Consider the following 18,185-nt stretch of genomic DNA (forward strand, 5'->3'; position numbering starts at 1 on the left):
AGTGTAGATTTACACCTATGTGCAGACTTACATGTCCACTGTCCTCCCTTTAATCCCCCTGACATATGGAGATATATTAGACAGAATGTACAAGTGTAAGGGTATTAGTAGTTTTCACAGGTAGGTGGAGATCTCCCTATGGTAAAGTATGGGAAAAAATAACCAAGTTGATTCATTGTTAAGTAAATAATTCAAATAATTAAATGAGAAATCAAAATGTTTATTATTTAAAATAATTATTATTAACCTGCAACTAATAAAATAAACTGATCAAATTAAGTAAATAAAAATACATAAAACATATTTATATTCATTTTATTGATAACAATTATTTTTAATCCCAATAAAAGAAACATACCCTTACAGGAATTTAAATATTTAATTAGGTTTAATTGAAAAAATGTATTAATTTAAACTAATTTTAAACTTTGTTAAAAGTTTAATATGTAAAATCCTATATTTTCAATTATAAAATATTTGATTTTTTATTTAATCTAACCCTTTTATACCAAAACAGTTTTATATATATTTAATTTAGCAGCCAAGAGCCTCATTATGAGTGGATTGTTAAATTCTGTCATGTGCGTAAACACTTGTTAATGTACAGGGCAGAAGTACGAGTTTGGTCTTATTTAAGGCATCCAACATTTATCGGATATGATAAATAACCCAGCATTCTTTAAATTTCGGCAGGTCAAACCTGTCGAAATTTAACAGGGGAAAACATATGGGGCCAGATGTATCAAAGGTTTTTACCCATTCTATGTCCATGGGAAAATGTGTTCATACATGTGGCCCATGGTATCTACTGTATCATGCGTAGTTTGATGCGTTAAACACCAAAATCTGCATTTTATACCCCATAAACCCATAATAGGTATTATTTATTGCACCTGATAAACAAAGTACCCCATGGCATCGTTATTTATCAGGGCAATAAATAATTCCTCAACCTGCAATCAGAGCCAAAATAGTTTTCTTTTTTTTCAGAGTGAATTGCAGTACCTGTGAATGGTCGCTTGTGATGCTAGACTTATTCAAAGCCTTTGCTACTGATTTGTGATGTTTGAACTGTAGTAACTTTAGTTGTATAGGTAGTGAATAGCAATCGCCATACCTTTTGTAGGTGAGTGTTCATATTAGCATGTCCCTCCTTTACCACTCCCAAAACACCTGCCCTTTAACAGTTAGTATTCACCATTTTTCTGGATGGTCAAATCAGCAGATTGCATCTCAGGGCTTCCCATTCATAGCAAATTCAGCTGATTATCTTAAACACACCTGGTCGCCTACTTTTTAAAAGTCTTATCTGCTCCACAAACTCGAATCAATCCCAGACGCTCATATGGACTCCTGACTATCTCTGAGTAGCTACAGAAATTCTCCGTGTCTCTCTTTCAAGCGCTGGTTGCTATTCAAGCCATTTTACAGAGCTCCTTCCTATCAGTTGCTTACGGTGACCAGACGTCCCGGATTTCCCCGGTCAGTCCCGGTTTTTAGAGGACTTTCCCGTGCCCAACGCTTATTTTAATTTTAAACAAATGTCACGTTTTTGGGGACAAGGGTCAGATTATCTAGGGAAGCATAAATTCAAGGTATGCTCTCCTTTAACAGACCCCTACAAAGTATGCAATCATTAAAGTAAACTATCTGGTACTGTCAGGCAACACAGTCCCCTGTCTGCTCCCAGCAGAGAGGAGTGGGGAGCAGAGAGAGGAGGGTGGGGGCGGATTGGAGGTGTAGGGTGGGAGGTCAAGCCATAGCTAATTTTGTATATGTAGTCTTGTAAATGTGTGTGTGTATGTATATATATATATATATATATATATATACATATATATATATATATATATATATATATATATATATATATATATATATATATATATACATATATAGATATATAAAAACACACATGTATAGGCACACATTCACAAAGCCACGCAAAAAACGGGACTTGCCAGATAGTCCTTCTTTTATGTCCGACCTGTCCCGGTTTTTGCTCCTCAAAATCTGGTCACCCTACTATTACTAAACACTGGAGGGCTCTCTCTATTGATACAGGCACTCGTAATCGATCCAGAACACAGAAATATATACTTACTATTGATATTCATTTTTACAGAAGTAGCTACAAAACGTGTTATTGATGGGCACCAAGTCGTCACAAAGCTGATGTAATCATGCCATCTATTGGTACAGTGTGGTACAGACACATTGCACTGAGCAAAAGGTTGACAATCGTCTTAGTAATGTAATGCTAACACAGCATTTCAATTGATACGCGAATAACTTCATTTATTTGACAGTGCTTTACTGGGAACCATTCTAGTGGGTGGTGGTTTCAGAATATTCGGAGAGGCGTTATCCTATGATCCTATACGTTTTTGTCCACAGGTACAGGAAACTGGCGTTGCTTGCTACACCATATTTGCAACCATGCCAGAGCACGTATTATTTTGTTAAATGTTTTCTAAAGCACAAACATCAAAAACAGTTATATGCACGCTATAAAGCATCCATAGTTAAACACTTACAAAATTAAGAAACTTAGTATACAGAAGAATTGTAAAACAGATGCAAGGTTATAGTGGTGTAAAGAAATTAATGATGACGCTCATTAACTACAGCATTGAGGCTAAAGCCCTTCAAATGGTGGATTTAGGTTTTCTTTATTACTGGCGGGCAAAAGCATTGTATTGAAAACTGGATTATTAATCGGGAGACAGAGCAATGTACGAGCTTCCAGACTAACGGCCTGATTGCGAAGTTGGCGGTCTGTCCACCGGACTGCCAACACAACAGTTGGCGGTCCGTCCCTACTGCCATATTACAATGTTTCCGCTGGGCAGTGTGACGGCTTTGGCCTCGGCTCTCAAAGAGAGCCAAGGCCAATGGCGCCGCACACAGCACACTCGGAATGCGCACTGTCTGCCATGGCAAGGGGAGGCTCCTGCACTGTCCACAACATGGTCGTGGGCAGTGCAGAGGCCCCTCTGTGTCCCCAACTCTATTTTTCCGCCAGCCTTTTCATGGCAGGGACAGCGCCATGAAAAGACTGGCAGAAAGGAAAGTTGCGATCAGCACAGCGGCGCCGTACACGGTACCACCGTTGCTGACCATGACTTTTACCGCCGCCAACCCGTCGGAATCTCTGATCCTCGCGGTGGCGGTGGTGTGCTGGCAGTCCGACAGCCAACAGCGTAATCTTAAGGTCGGACTCCCAAGGTTGCAGCGGTCTGACTGCCACTGCGGAAACAGCAGTCCATTAACCACCATACTCGTAATCAGCCCCTAAATAGTGTAAGTGCCTAGAAAGTAAACTGTTCTCAGTGAGGAATCCTGGGCTTACCACTTATAGCTGTTTTTCAAAGTGGCACATGTGTAAAAGTATTTTAGCCAAATTAAAACAGTCAATAAATGAATCCATTAAAATTTGTAAACCAATCCAGCAAACAAATGAATCGAACGCAACTAAAACATCCTAAAAAGGGCTCATGGATTATGATTTGTTAAAGAAAAAATAAAAAGCATCCATAGAAAACAATAGGGAAGCGAAAAGTCAATATAAGTGTGTCAGTGTGGATAACTGGGTCCACCTGGGTTTTATTGGGCCACCGTGAAAGAGGTGGGCATTGGATAAGCCTAGCAATTTGTGACAGGTCAACAATTTGACCTTCAGATGTCATCCCTGCAATGAAAGTGAAAATTCACTTGAGGGGCAAGAAAGGAGGGTGTGACTAAGATGGGATCCATCAGGTTGGACATATCAAATATAGGGCTGCATGGGATTAGGAACATAGATTTTATGTTCCCATAGAAGCTCTAATCTTTGCTGACAAAAAGTTCAAAGTGGAATAAACAATAGAATCTTTCATGTAAAAGTGTGCTTTTGTCAGGTAGCCAAAAGTTTTCCAACTCCCAACTGTACAGAAATCTGAATATTTTCCCCTGGTCTATTCTAAATTTCCCAAGCTTCCAGAAACAGCTTCTTGATTATCTGCACATACAGAACGGTTGGGGGAGCCTGAACCACTCTCCTTACCAAGGATGCAAGTCAAAATCCAGCTCCAGTGGCCTGTTGATTCTTTCTCCAACTTGCCCTCATGTAATTTAAAGGCCTTTTGACTACGAAAGGTCAATGTCTCTGACCTCATGTGAATCCTCATCAAGAGAACCCAGAAGAGCAGTCTTCTTGATTTTGGAGTCTCCAAGGACCAGCAGTGTTCTAGTTTCTAGGTGGAGAGAGGCACAAGTTGTAATGTTTGTTATGCAATGGCTCATAGAAACCCCTGAGCATAGCTCTGTAACGTTATATGTAATCCCTTCTCTAATTTGTGGTAGGTGTTTTTTCTTTTGATCATGACTGTCCCAGAAAGCTTTATTTCTAGTATTCTTTCAAGCTGGAGTAAGGATACTGCAGCTGGAGGAGGTTCTTAGCCTGCCCGGGCTTTGCCTGTTGTAATAACACCATACCTTGTCTCCATCAAAGTAGTACTACTCCAACTGGTCTTCTGTCTTGTTTTTGTAACATCCTGGGAGACAAATTGTAAAATCTTGGGTGAGAGGAGTAACTGAGTCAATTGAAAAGTCATTGTCAAATGCCTGGTCACATAATGTCCTGGTATTAATATTTAGAATGGCCTGTCCGTCTCTCTGTGGGCCATTTATCACCTATTCCCTGTTTTGTTCCACAACAAACTAATAAGTACATGGTGGTTGTAATAAATTAGGTTTTTGCTTGATGGGGTGAAGACCCTTCTCAAGCAACAACCACAATCTTTGTCCGGGTGAACCACTAAAGTTAGTAAATTAACTTGTGCCTAACCCTCTGGTAGCTTTGTACAAGAGCACCGAGGCTTGGCTTACAGGCTCTGTGTTAAGTATTTATGCAGCACACAAACAATAATAACGTGAAAACACAACACAAGAAAAATCACACACCAATGTAGAAACCCTAAGTAGAATAAAATGACACCAAAACAAATGAATCAGTAGAACTAGAGTTATGAATTGTTTAAGTTTTGTATTGAGAAACAGCACTCAAAAAAATCATAGCACCAACTGCGGGTATCTGGTCGCGCAAGACTGGGGCAAAGTCAAAAGATAAGAATGTCTGTGATGGAGCACGGTTCAGCTACAGAAGGTGAATTGGGCCTTGTCTCAGATTACCTTTGCACTTAAAAAACATTTTAAAGAAATTTTTCTGAGAAAGTAAAGTTTAGCGGGGGAAGACAGCCGGCGGTGTTCGAGGAGGAGACTTTGCTGTCAGGGAGCCTCTAGACGATGTTGCCGTGCAGACTTTGTCACTTTTGTTTAAGTTGAAAATCTCCAGCTGGGCAAGGTTGCAGGCTGAAGCCAAGAAGGGCTCCACAAGACCGGATCCCACTGAACAAGAGATGCTGCTGCGTAAAAGGACATAGTGGCAGCTACTACAAAGTCAGACCAATGGGCGATGCATCTCTGGTGGATCGGCAAGCAGTTTGGTCCCGTTCTTCTGTTGGTCCTCAGGCTAATGAGGAAATAAGTCCCATGTTTTAGGTTTTGGTTAGAGTAGCACCTTTAGCACCACCTCCAAGGGTCAGGAACTGATTGGGCACCACTTGGGGTTCTGGAATCACTCCAGGTAGAGCCCTGGTGCAGGGTTCAAGGTTGCTGGAACTTGTTATGTCCCTTTCCAACAGGAGGCCAGCCAATTAGCCCTTTGAGTCACTCAGGTAATCCTGTGCTCAAGCAGCAAGGCAGACCTCTAGCAGCAGGGCAGTCTTCTGGTAGCAGTTAGGCAGTCCTCTGATGTACAAAACAGGTCTCAAGCAGCAGGGGAGTCCTCTGAAGTTCAAGGCATCTTTTCTGAAGGCCCTCCGCTGGCCCAGGAGTATACTGAAAAGTTGTATGAGGGTCCAGTGTTTATGCCTGGTGCCATCCTTTGAAGCAGCAGAAACTTCTAAGCTGTCCCTCATATGGGTCTGTAAATTTCCTTCCTTCCCTTGCCCTTCCCGTGGTCTAGCGTGACAAAAAGCTGGTGCCAAGTTCCTTTATGAGTGTGCTGGTAGCGGCCCTTTGAAATGTAAGTGGGGCATGAAACAGCTCTGACCCACCCTTCCTGGCAGGATGGCCCATCCTGCCAACATCTAGTCTCCCTTTGTCTTCATCAGCCTGGTGCTCAACAATGACTAGGGCACACACATACTTGTAAATTAAACATCTTTATTCCTCTAAGTGTACCTGAGATCTCCTACATTCTAAACCAAGCTTTCATTACATTCTATTCTAAAGATTATATCACACTGAAATGGAGTCCGTGGGGAGGCAGTAAGGTTCTGTTCTAAATCATGCAAGACACTACATCTCCCCCTCTGCTAAATGAAAAATTACAATTTGTTTTTTTAGAAAATCATTGGACATACACAATATATATACATGTTCAACTATATATCTCTTCAATTATTCTTCTTGGTGTTTTGATCAATCGGTCCAATCTGGTTACTGGAAGCTGTAAATTGTCATCTTTAATGTCAGAGATTGTTAACGATGATAAGGAATCAGCAACAGAGACTGAGCTTTCTGAATCAGTCTTTCTTTCGCATCTTAAATTCAAGACCAACACAGGCCTGAAGTGAGAAGAGTCTCTGGTAATACACTTACCAGGGTACTGGACATTCACAAGTGTCCTTTGGTAGATACTGCTTGGAAAGGTTCAGCATCGAAAGGAACATCAGATTTTTTTTGGGGGGGGTGGGCATCAGTCGAGCAATCACCAGATCTCCTTTTCTGAATGAGAGGTCTTTTTTCATGTTGCCTCTCATCTGCATACATTTTCATTTTCTGTTGGTATGTAAAATAATAAGCTCAAAACTGTTTTCAAACTGAGCTTTTCAAGAGTTGCAGGCTGTACTGCTTTCTTTAGCGTACTCATAAAATGCTTAACAAGTTCATTGGCCTGAGGCCATAAAGGTGTTAACTTTTCATGCTTTATGTTCAGATGCTTGAGAAATTCTTTACTGTTGAAGGGTGGACCATTATCAAACTTCATAATGGCTGGTATGCCCCATGTTGTTATTTCTTAATGGCAGTTAAAAACGCTTCTGGTAGTTTTTCATGAGTCCCAAACTGCTTGGCAAACAAACCATCTGTCTAGTTTCAAATTTTGGCCTTTACAGCCTTACAAAATGCCATGGCTTCGCCTCATACAACCTTGTTTTAGTTACTCTGTTACGACGTGCTGGAAGACACCAACAAGGCCATGAAACAGTGAAATAATGATAGGGTGTTGGACAATGGAGAAAAAGGGTGCTCAGAGACCTGTCAGCAAACAGTATACCAGGTATAAACTTGAATAGCGGTGCTCTCATAAGCAGAACACCCACAACCCCTAATCTGAAAAATCCAAGTTTAATCAGAAAAAACTGCATAAATAGAGGCACACGCTACATCAAATTAGTACATAACTTCAATTGATAGTACAAAAGTTCAATTGAAAAAAGCTCAGTCAAAAACCGATGAGATGTTTAAGTCCAAGACAAATACTCAAAATCAGAATCTTATCTTCTAGCAAGATGTTAATAAGTGTCAGAGTTCATCTGCATAGTTCATCAATGTAGGAAGTTGGCTCTGTATGTACTATTTCAAAGTAAGAAATAGCATGCACAGAGTCCAAGGGTTCCCCTTAGAGGTAAGATAGTGGCAAAAAGAGATAATTCTAATGCTCTATTTTGTGGTAGTGTGGTCGAGCAGTAGGCTTATCAGAGGGTAGTGTTAAGCATTTGTTGTACACACACAGGCAATAAATGGGGAACACACACTCAAAGACAATTCCAGGCCAATAGGTTTTTATATAGAAAAATACCTTTTCTTAGTTTATTTTAAGAACCACAGGTTCAAGATTTACAAACAATACCTCAAATGAAAGGTATTTCACTTAGGAACTTTAGGAACTTTGAATTAGCAAAATAGCATATACAGTTTTCACACAAATGGCAATAAGCTATTTTAAAACTGGACGCAGTGCAATTTTCAACAGTTCCTGGGGGAGGTAAGTGTTTGTTAGTTTTGCAGGTAAGTAAACCACCTACAGGGTTCAAAGTTGGGTCCAAGGTAGCCCACCGTTGGGGGATCAGGGCAACCCCAAAGTTACCACACCAGCAGCTCAGGGCCGGTCAGGTGCAGAGGTCAAAGTGGTTCCCAAAACGCATAGTATTCAATGGAGAAGGGGGTGCCCTGGTTCCAGTCTGCCAGCAGGTAAGTACCCGTGTCTTCGGAGGGCAGACCAGGGGGGTTTTGTAGGGCACTGGGGGAGACACAAGTCAGCGCAAAAAGTACACCCTTAGCGGCACGGGGGCGGCCGGGTGCAGTGTGCAAACAGGCGTCGGGTTTGTAATGGAGTTCAATGGGAAACCTAGGGGTCTCTTCAGCGATGCAGGCAGGCAAGGGAGGGGTTCCTCTGGGTAGCCACCACCTGGGCAAGGGAGAGGGCCACCTGGGGGTCGCTCCTGCACTGGAGGTCGGATCCTTCAGGTCCTGGGGGCTGCGGATGCAGTGTCCTTACCAGGCGTCGGGTCTTTGAAGCAGGCAGTCGCGGTCAGGGGGAGCCTCTGGATTCCCTCTGCAGGCGTTGCTGTGGGGGCTCAGGGGGGTCAACTCTGGCTACTCACGGGCTCGCAGTCGCTGGGGAGTCCTCCCTGTATTGTTGGTTCTCCACAAATCGAGCCGGGGGCGTCTGGTGCAGAGTGCCAAGTCTCACGCTTCCGGCAAGAAACGTGTTGTTTTCAAAAGTTGCTTCTTTGTTGCAAAGTTGCAGTCTTTGGGGAACAGAGCCGCTGTCCTTGGGAGTTCTTAGTCCTTTTAGATGCAGGGTAGTCCTCTGAGGCTTCAGAGGTTGCTGGACCCTGTGGAACGCGTCGCTGGAGCAGTTCTTTTGAAGTGGGGAGACAGGCCGGTAGAACTGGGGCCAAAGCAGTTGGTGTCTCCGTCTTCTCTGCAGGTTTGTCAGCTCAGCAGTCCTTCTTCGTCTTAGGTTGCAGGATTCTAGTTACCTAGGTTCTGGGAGCCCCTAAATACTCGATTTAGTGGTGTATTTAGGTCTGGGGGGTTAGTAGCCAATGGCTACTAGCCCTGAGGGTGGATACACCCTCTTTGTGCCTCCTCCCTGAGGAGAGGGGGGCACATCCCTAATCCTATTGGGGGAATCCTCCATCTGCAAGATGGAGGATTTCTAAAAGTCAGAGTCACCTCAGCTCAGGACACCTTAGGGGCTGTCCTGACTGATCAGTGACTCCTCCTTGTTTTTCTCATTATCTCCTCCGGCCTTGCCGCCAAAAGTGGGGCCGTGGCCGGAGGCGGTGGGCAACTCCACTAGCTGGTGCTGTAACAAAGGGGGTGAGCCTTTGAGGCTCACCGCCAGGTGTTACAGTTCCTGCAGGGGGAGGTGAGAAGCACCTCCACCCAGTACAGGCTTTGTTACTAGCCACAGAGTGACAAAGGCACTCTCCCATGTGGCCAGCAACATGTCTGGTGTGTGGCAGGCTGCTAAAACTAGTCAGCCCACACTGGTAGTCGGAATGGCTTCAGGGGGCATCTCTAAGATGCCCTCTGGGGTGTATTTCACAATAAAATGTACACTGGCATCAGTGTGCATTTATTGTGCTGAGAAGTTTGATACCAAACTTCCCAGTTTTCAGTGTAGCCATTATGGTGCTGTGGAGTTCGTGTTTGACTCCCAGACCATATACTCTTATGGCTACCCTGCACTTGCAATGTCTAAGGTTTTGCTTAGACACTGTAGGGGCATAGTGCTCATGCACTTATGCCCTCACCTATGGTATAGTGCACCCTGCCTTAGGGCTGTAAGGCCTGATAGAGGGGTGACTTATCTATGCCATAGGCAGTGTGAGGTTGGCATGGCAACCTGAGGGGAGTGCCATGTCGACTTAGTCGTTTTCTCCCCACCAGCACACACAAGCTGGCAAGCATTGTGTCTGTGCTGAGTGAGGGGTCTCCAGGGTAGCATAAGACGTGCTGCAGCCCTTAGAGACCTTGCCTGGCATCAGGGCCCTTGGTACCAGGGGTACCAGTTACAAGGGACTTACCTGGATGCCAGGGTGTGCCAATTGTGGAAACAAAGGTACAGGTTAGGGAAAGAACACTGGTGCTGGGGCCTGGTTAGCAGGCCTCAGCACACTTTCAAATCATAACTTGGCATCAGCAAAGGCAAAAAGTCAGGGGATAACCATGCCAAGGAGGCATTTCCTTACAATCAATCTGGAATTTATTGGTTTCAAACAGATCCTTGTGTATTCATAAGTGAAATGATGGAAATGTCAAATGTTCCCCAGCCAATACGTGTTTCGTCTAGGGGAGTGACCCCATGACTTCCTCAGGGCTTCCACAAGGATCTGTTTGAAACCAATAAATTCTAGATTGATGTACTAATTTGATGTAGCATGTGCCTCTATTTATGCAAGGCCAAGAAACAGTTTTGCAGAGTAATGTTAAAAATCTTTGAACCAATAGGTGCTACATGCATAGAGAATCTTTCAGTCCTGATGGTGACCCGTTATTGATTTATGTCTTTATATAGGGTTGAAACATCGACAAAATTTGATGTGGATTGATGTAAAAATATATGGTGACTTCAAGACACCTGGAATTAATGAGTCTTGTTGAAGATAACTGATTCCTTTTTTCACCACATTTTGTATATATTGTATATAACACTTTGGCACTTTATGTATCAGAGTATTTACTTTCAATGCACCATCACTATAGGAGCACCTAGAATAAAAAAATTATAAGTTCTTCCAATAGATGAATTTCTTCTGAATGGGAAAAAGATGGAATTGTTTAAAAAAAATAAAAAATCTGAACTAATTTAAGGATACCATATTGAGACAAAAGGGTTCTTTTTTCTATAGTGTAGATTTGCCATGGAAGTCAAGGCATACACTTCCCCGTTGTAGCCAAGTTTGTGTCTGTTATTTACTTACCCAGGTCTAAGGGTTTATGGTTTTTACCTCATTTTGTTAAACAATAGCACCAATGCAGGCACCCTTGCATCATGGTGCAACGGTGTCTGCTTTGTTGGCAGGATTGTTTGTGCAGGAAGGGGCACCTTCCTGCACAAAAAGAATCCTGGTAGGCTTTTTCCTCTTTCTATGTGTGCTACAAAATGCTCGCAAGGTTTTGGCAAATCCCCAGATTTACAAGCTCTTGTAAATCTGTGGATGCATCAAAATCCATTTGTGTTGCATGGGAACATCCACTCAACGCCCATGAAACGCCTCCCTAGCACAGAATAATGCATCGCAGCACTTTGGCCTGCTCTGCCTTACTTCACATCTATGAGGCCATTCAAAGCCATGCAAAGCAGCTTTGCGTGGCCTCATAGATATGAGTTCAAGGTTTGCACCGCCATTGCATCACAAAAAGCGATGCAACGGTGGCACAAGGGGCTCATAACGATATCCCCCTGAAAGTATTTTGAACAGTGAACTGTCTGACAACCGTGCAGGGCACACATCATTTAGATAGCTTGTAAATAAACTGTACAAATATTTCAAAATATATTTCCGTAGTTAGGAAAGAGATGAACACAAAGGGCCTCATTACGAGGCTGGTGGTCTTAAGACTGCCAGCCTCGTGATGGCGGTCGGACCGCCGCCGACAGGGCGCTCTGACCGCCCCATTATGACTGTGGCAGAGCCACCATGGTTCAACCGCCGACACCGCCAGGCTGCAGCCAGCCTGCAGCCTGGTGGTCCCCGCGGTAGTAACCTGCCATTGCAGTGCTACAAGCAGTGCTGCTGTGGGGATTATGAGTCCCCATCCATCATTCTTTCCATGTTGGTAAACACCGCCATGGAAAGGCAGGTGGAATCGGGTTGGTGAGGGGTCCCTGCACTGCCCATGCACAGGCCCATCGCGCATTTCACTGCCCAAATTACTGGCAGTGTAAAGCGCAACGGGTGCTGACGCACCACAACATCCAATCCATCTCAATTACGAGCCAGCGTCAATGTTGTGGTGAGTGTTCCGCTGAGCCAGCCGAACACTTGTAATATGGCGGGCAAGAGACCTCCAGTACTGGTGGTCTTTTGCCTGCTCCTGTGAAAGGACCGCCGAAGTCGTAATGAGGCCCAAAGATTTTAACACGGTCAAAACAAATCAGAACACTTTACTTGATAATGTGCAAAAGATAAATATTTGCTGAAACCCATTTTCCACGCATTATCATTTGTACGTTATATAGTCTTATTAGTAAAACTGCATGTCAATGGAAAGGTTTGTGGCCATTTCTATAGAATGTCTGTAAATGACAGTGTGCTACAACATCATGCTTTAGTAATACATTTAATAAAAGTGAGAGCTTAAAAAAATTAACTGAGAAGGTTCCTGCCACTGCTGTGATGACGAAGAGGTCATGTGTACGCTGTATGTGGGCTGAATTTGTATTATACTTGGTGCAAACGTTTAGTCTATTAAATGAAACAAAAGAGTTTTTGTACAGCATTCATGTTGAACCCTTATATTTGAAGGTGATCTTGAACGTGATAATGAATAAAAAGTTGAGTCCATGGAATAAAATATTTGCCTAGGAACACACATTTTGGGATGAGTTTATGGGTCAAGCACATTACAGTTAAGTTGATCAGATTAATAAAGTCACTAGACCGGCAGGTATGGTAGCATTTTTTTGTTTTTTCAAGGCCTCATTATGTAGATTGGTATAGCACGCTACCCCCTGAGAGGGTATCCTGACACTGAGCAGATATGATTCTAGCCTTAGGCCTAGTGAGAATGCTCAAGAAGACAGGTCTTCAGCTTCTTACCCTGTTACAACAATCCACCATTTGACATAATATGTTTTACTTAGAATGAGGCAGAGGTGAAACATTGTAATGGCATTGTATGACTCCAGGCCTATTATTTATTTATGTTTCATTCATGCAATGAAGATCTTGTAGGGCACTAAGCATTGCTGATTAGTTAAAGCACTTCATGGGGGGTTTATGCACTTGCTTTAGGTTGGAGTTTACACATGACGGATTAACATATTCAGAAAATGTCAAACCTCTATGATGTCCTGAAAAATATAACCCTAAATGATTAACTACAAACTGACTGTCCTTTAGGTGATCACTAGGTACTAGTGCCTCCTGAAAAGCAGGATCCGGTTTGGTCTCAAGTAGATATTTGGGTAAAAATCCATCTGGATGGAAAGAACAAACCTGTTAGAGTAGAAAAATTCCTCATACAGGGATTTTGGAACAAACTATATCGCTAGGTGAGTGGAAAGTCCTTTATATGTTTCTATTACTCCATTATACTCTCTTTCCAGCATTCTTTTTGTCTAATTAAGGGCTATTGTCAGCAGCTTTGGCTAATAACAGATTTTAATTTCCTGAATTATCTTTATAACTTTGGATCAGAGGAGGTGTATAATGGTTATGCAGGCCAATAGCAACCTTATTACCTCTCAGCAAAAGGAAACGGGCTAATGGAACACCCTCTCCATCATTGGTCCCCATAAGCTCTCTAGCCTTCAGTCCGTGCCTAAGCGAATGGTATTAGTTTGACAGTCCGGAAAAAACAAGGATAAGTGCTAATGTGGGACATCAGAATCCTGAAGCTACAAATTAACTTCCAACTCTCAAAAGAAAAGAAATACCTATATCATCCTATTGCTTGCAAGCTTATTTAATACCAATCTAAGGGCTCTGAGGCATCGTGAATGGAGATGGGATCAAATTCTTGGGCCCACATTATTAGATGGAGAAATAAGATCATATGAAGTCTATTATCTATTGAGCCCAGTCTGGCATTGTTACGTTTCAACTAGTCTTTGCCAAAAATCATCCTAGAAAGCTGTTGGAGCCTGTATAACACATCAGTCCCAACAATACAAGCTTGTATGTCCCTGACTAGACTGAGCAGTTTTCAGCTGTGCCTTCCTCAGCACCCTGTACCACAATAGACCTTTCCTTGTCTCATGGGAGTTTTATGCATGCTTCATTGATAGCCCGCTAGAACCATTCATGAAGAAATTAAATTCCACAGTGAACAATAAAATGTCATCTTGTCACATGTTTGCATTTCTACCACAAAAAAAAGAAAATTGTGTGGGCAGTCTCTGAGATTTTCTCTGCAATATGATATACTGACCAAGTACCAGTCATGCAAGACTAACTTGCTAAGCTCTTTAATGTCCTAAGTCTTCAATTGACAGATCATGAGATTCTTCTGAACTGCACAGAATCTGATCTTAGAATTTGATGAAATAGTCCACTACCTTTGAAGACTGTATGCAACAAGCAAAGATAAATTAACCTTTCCTCCCTACTACTCCAAAAGTCTTTGACGTCCAACAGGCATCAATTCTTAAGCCTCATCTGGCAACCTAAATATGGGGCTTCTTGGTACTCTACTAGGAAACCTATGCTTACATGTTCATCAATATGCTTATTTACTGATAAAATACAGGGTTGAAACACATCTTCTCCTCTTCAAATTGCAAATCAATTCTATCCAAGTTTTTTTTAATCAAATATCCAAATGTGTGTGGTGGAATATGACCTTGTTCTAAACTTCTCATCAACTGCATTTATTCTGATAACCTAAAATATGCTCTCTCTCTTATGGACATTTGCTAGCTGTACATGTCCCCCAGGTTTAACCGTAGGCAATATACTAAGTCTTAAGCTGCATACCAAGCCATTTGGGGATTCCCAAAAACAGCTAATACTGCTAAAAAACTTCAGGTTGTCTGTTCCTATACCAGACTATAAGATGATTATGTAGTCACATGTCTTGTCAAAATGAATTATAGTAATTCTCTCCTCCTGTGTTTCTCTGTGTTTCATGTTTTTTATTCACCCTTCAGTGGTCTCATTGCACATATGTTATGAGGATAATGTTTCTTTGTTACTAAACTCTTATTTTCTATATTTTCAAAAAAGATCAATTTATGTTCTAAGTAGTATTTTTTTTCTATTCTTTAGAGTGAAGATGCTCATTCTTCCTCCAGTTCCAGTTCCGAAGATAAAGGGCATTAATCCAGAACTTTTAAAGGTCAGTAATCTGCTGCTCAAATGTTTTTGACATACCTGACGTCACAAATGACATAAACCGTTTAGAAACTACTTACATGTATAAAATAATTTTTATTTGTTACGATTTTGCAGAAAGGGAATTTCGATGAATTGAACTCCATCATGGCCTCACACGAGAGCTATAAACCACAGTTGTACAGTGATGACTTTTGGATTGAGTTCATAGACTTGGACATAGATGAACTGGATGAGAAAACCGAAGGATCTGATACAGACAGACTTCTGAATGAGGATCATCTGAAGTCGAATTGCATTAGCGTTAACGATGACGATTCCGGAAGAGCTAGTTGTTGTGAACCTGATATTCCCGAGACCGATTTCAGCGCAAGTGATACATGCGATGGAACTTCAGATATAGTTCAGTCACAAAAGTTGAGTGAAAATGAAGATCTGATGTGCCTTGACCATAGAGAAAATGATGACTCGCCCTCTAGTTCCAACGCCCCAACAAGCAAATTGCTAAACAGCATCCCAGAGTCTGATGAAAAGAAAGTAAGCCCCCTGTTAATTTGTTGCAATGAAAAGGAAACCCCACCTATCACTACGCAGATGAGTAACCAGAGCACAAAGTCAAACATCGACTTCTATGCTTTGGTTAGTGATATTACTCCAGCGGGAAAACTTCTTCTTTCCCCCGGGCAGAAAAACAAGATTGAGAGTGAATACAGCAGAGAGCCCTTTATACATTTCCAACCTCCCTTCAACATTCACAACGCCTACGTCTGTGAGACAGATGCAGTAACCTTCTGTCCTTTATCTTCAAATCGCCAGGAAGAGCCACGCATACAGCCAAACTTTAATGATGATGCCTATTTCACCACAGAGAGCCTTACCACTACTGCCATGAATTCTTGTGAAACACAAGAAGTCCCTAGCGCCGAAATGCCTGTCCCAGACTATACATCCATACACATAATAAATTCTTCTCAGAGCATTGTACTGAATGCAGCTACAATCCCAGAGAAGAATTTCATTGCTTCGTGTGGATACATGACCCCAGACCAAGTGAACAAAGTCATGCCATAAATGCTTCTCTATGTACTTAACTGTATTTAATGGCATGGGGTTAGCTTGGGCTGTTGTGCTTTAACCAAAACAATATACACACTTTTTGTGGTTCTTGTTGTAAAGTTTAGGCTGTTACCTGAAATGATGAAAAATGCTAAAACGTTAATGATACTATTTCTTAAATATTAGCATAGTTTAAGAGATATCTCATACAACGCGTAATACGAATGACTGTCCAGTTACTGATAGAGTTAACAAAGGGCCTTATATAAAATGTGATTTTGCCAAAGAAACATTGGCAGAAACTGTTCCTTAATTTGTTTAAGCACCCGAAAAGCTATGTAAATCACGTTTTTCGAAAAACCTACATTTATCTGGTGTTCCAGTTTGACAAAACGTACCACAGTTAATGACAGGATTTGTCTGTGTCAGTAACTGGGTGGTACATATTTTAATTATGTAGGTGGAAAGGGTAGTTTGGGCAAGAAAAACATATATTTTGACTTACTAGTTAAGATATTTTAATATTTTAGATTTTAAGTATAGATATTTTATAATACACTACAAGCTATACAGCTTTAAATAACAAGCTTCATCTTGTTGAATGTAGTTGCTACGATTTTATAAAAAGACGGGTTTTGCTTTAGTCACTCAAGTCAAACAAGTACATGCATATAGTTTTCTAAAGATCCAATTTTGTACATCATTGGATGCCGAAGAATAAACCAGCCAATTTCTATAAAATGCTAACTAGTATTATCAAAACATGCTCTTCTTATCTGTAATATGTATTTACATTCTGAAGGGTTTTGATAGAAACGTTCATGATAAAAAAGTCATATTTATCAACTAAAGCATCTGTCACTTAATAATTCTCCTCAATAAAAGTGGCACAAAGTTTAATAAGAATAACATCTCCAATGTGATTTGGACACCGTCCACTTTCAGGCAATTTCTTTTTTAGTGACATGATGTGAATGAAATTGTATCTGAATGTTAAGGAGAATATGTAATGCATATTTTGAAAATAGAAAATAGAACGTTAGTGGGAATGGTATTTGAGTACATGTTTGTTGTTGTTCAGTAGTATGTTATAACAACCATAAAAACAAACGTATTATTCCTTAGTGTTTGCACATGTAGCTAGACATTTAAAAGTGCAAATACAGGAATTTGGATGTTCGTTGGAAATCATTTTCATTCTAATAATTATTGCTATGCTTGGAAAGAGACGTTTCTAGACTTCTTATTATTTCTACAATTTTTACAGCCATTTTTAAGCAACTGTAAAGAAAGAATTGTATTTGTATTGCCCTGGAGGATTTTCGCGGAGTGGTTTGAAATGAGTTTGAACATTTAGCATGTCAATTCGTTCTGATTAATTGTCAAATTGCTGCAAACAATATAAGCTATGTTGTCAGTTTTCTGTTCGATTTCATGTATGTTGGACATTAATGCAAATATGAACTTTATTTCAATATGAACATGTCTCTTAATGTACTGCTAATGACTGAGAACTTTATATCGCCAAAAATAGTTAAATACCTCAATCAGTCTCAGAATGTCAGTTTGGTACTTTATTGGTAATGTAAGCCATTATCCACAAATATGAATCTTTGTGTCTTTAAGTAACTTTCCTATGTCTGTGTTATTCTTTCAAAAGTTAAATAAATTTATTTTCTTGAATAAGTGTTGACATTACCTTTTTAATGTTGACATTAGAAGAGCAACCTTTTGATACAGTGCCCTATATTCATTCTACCCTCTGTGACAACAGTGTGTACTCCAGGGACTTAAGTTTTTAACAGCAAACATACACCTAAATATAGCCATCAGTCAAACAATACATGAAAATAGTCCTTCCACTATTGATAGAACTGTTGTTGCTTAAGCACCATATGGCCTGGTGTAATCATTAACATTTGTAATGCTCTTTCATTTCCTACACTTTGGCATATGTATGTATAAGAATAGGTTGGCTTATAAGACAGCTTGTAACAATAAGCCAATACTTGCATACTTACCCTATTTTCTGTCACTCTATATTATGCTATTTCTATTTCTTGTAATTTT

The 18,185-nt window shown here is 41.0% G+C and overlaps 1 protein-coding gene across 4 annotated transcripts in view; it reads left to right on the top strand.

Annotated features, from left to right (window-relative positions):
• GHR (growth hormone receptor) overlaps positions 1–17,801 on the top strand; it is an 820,074-nt gene extending 802,273 nt beyond the window's left edge. For all 4 annotated transcript variants that reach the window (XM_069221472.1, XM_069221475.1, XM_069221483.1 and 1 more), the window contains 2 exons: positions 14,994–15,063; positions 15,177–17,801. In XM_069221472.1, coding sequence (XP_069077573.1) covers positions 14,994–15,063; positions 15,177–16,130 — 1,024 coding nt within the window. In that variant the 3' untranslated portion in view covers positions 16,131–17,801. The remainder of the gene's footprint in view (positions 1–14,993; positions 15,064–15,176) is intronic.
• Positions 17,802–18,185: the final 384 nt, after the last annotated feature.

Source organism: Pleurodeles waltl, chromosome 1_1 (genome assembly GCF_031143425.1).
Source record: "Pleurodeles waltl isolate 20211129_DDA chromosome 1_1, aPleWal1.hap1.20221129, whole genome shotgun sequence".
NCBI lineage: Eukaryota > Metazoa > Chordata > Amphibia > Caudata > Salamandridae > Pleurodeles > Pleurodeles waltl.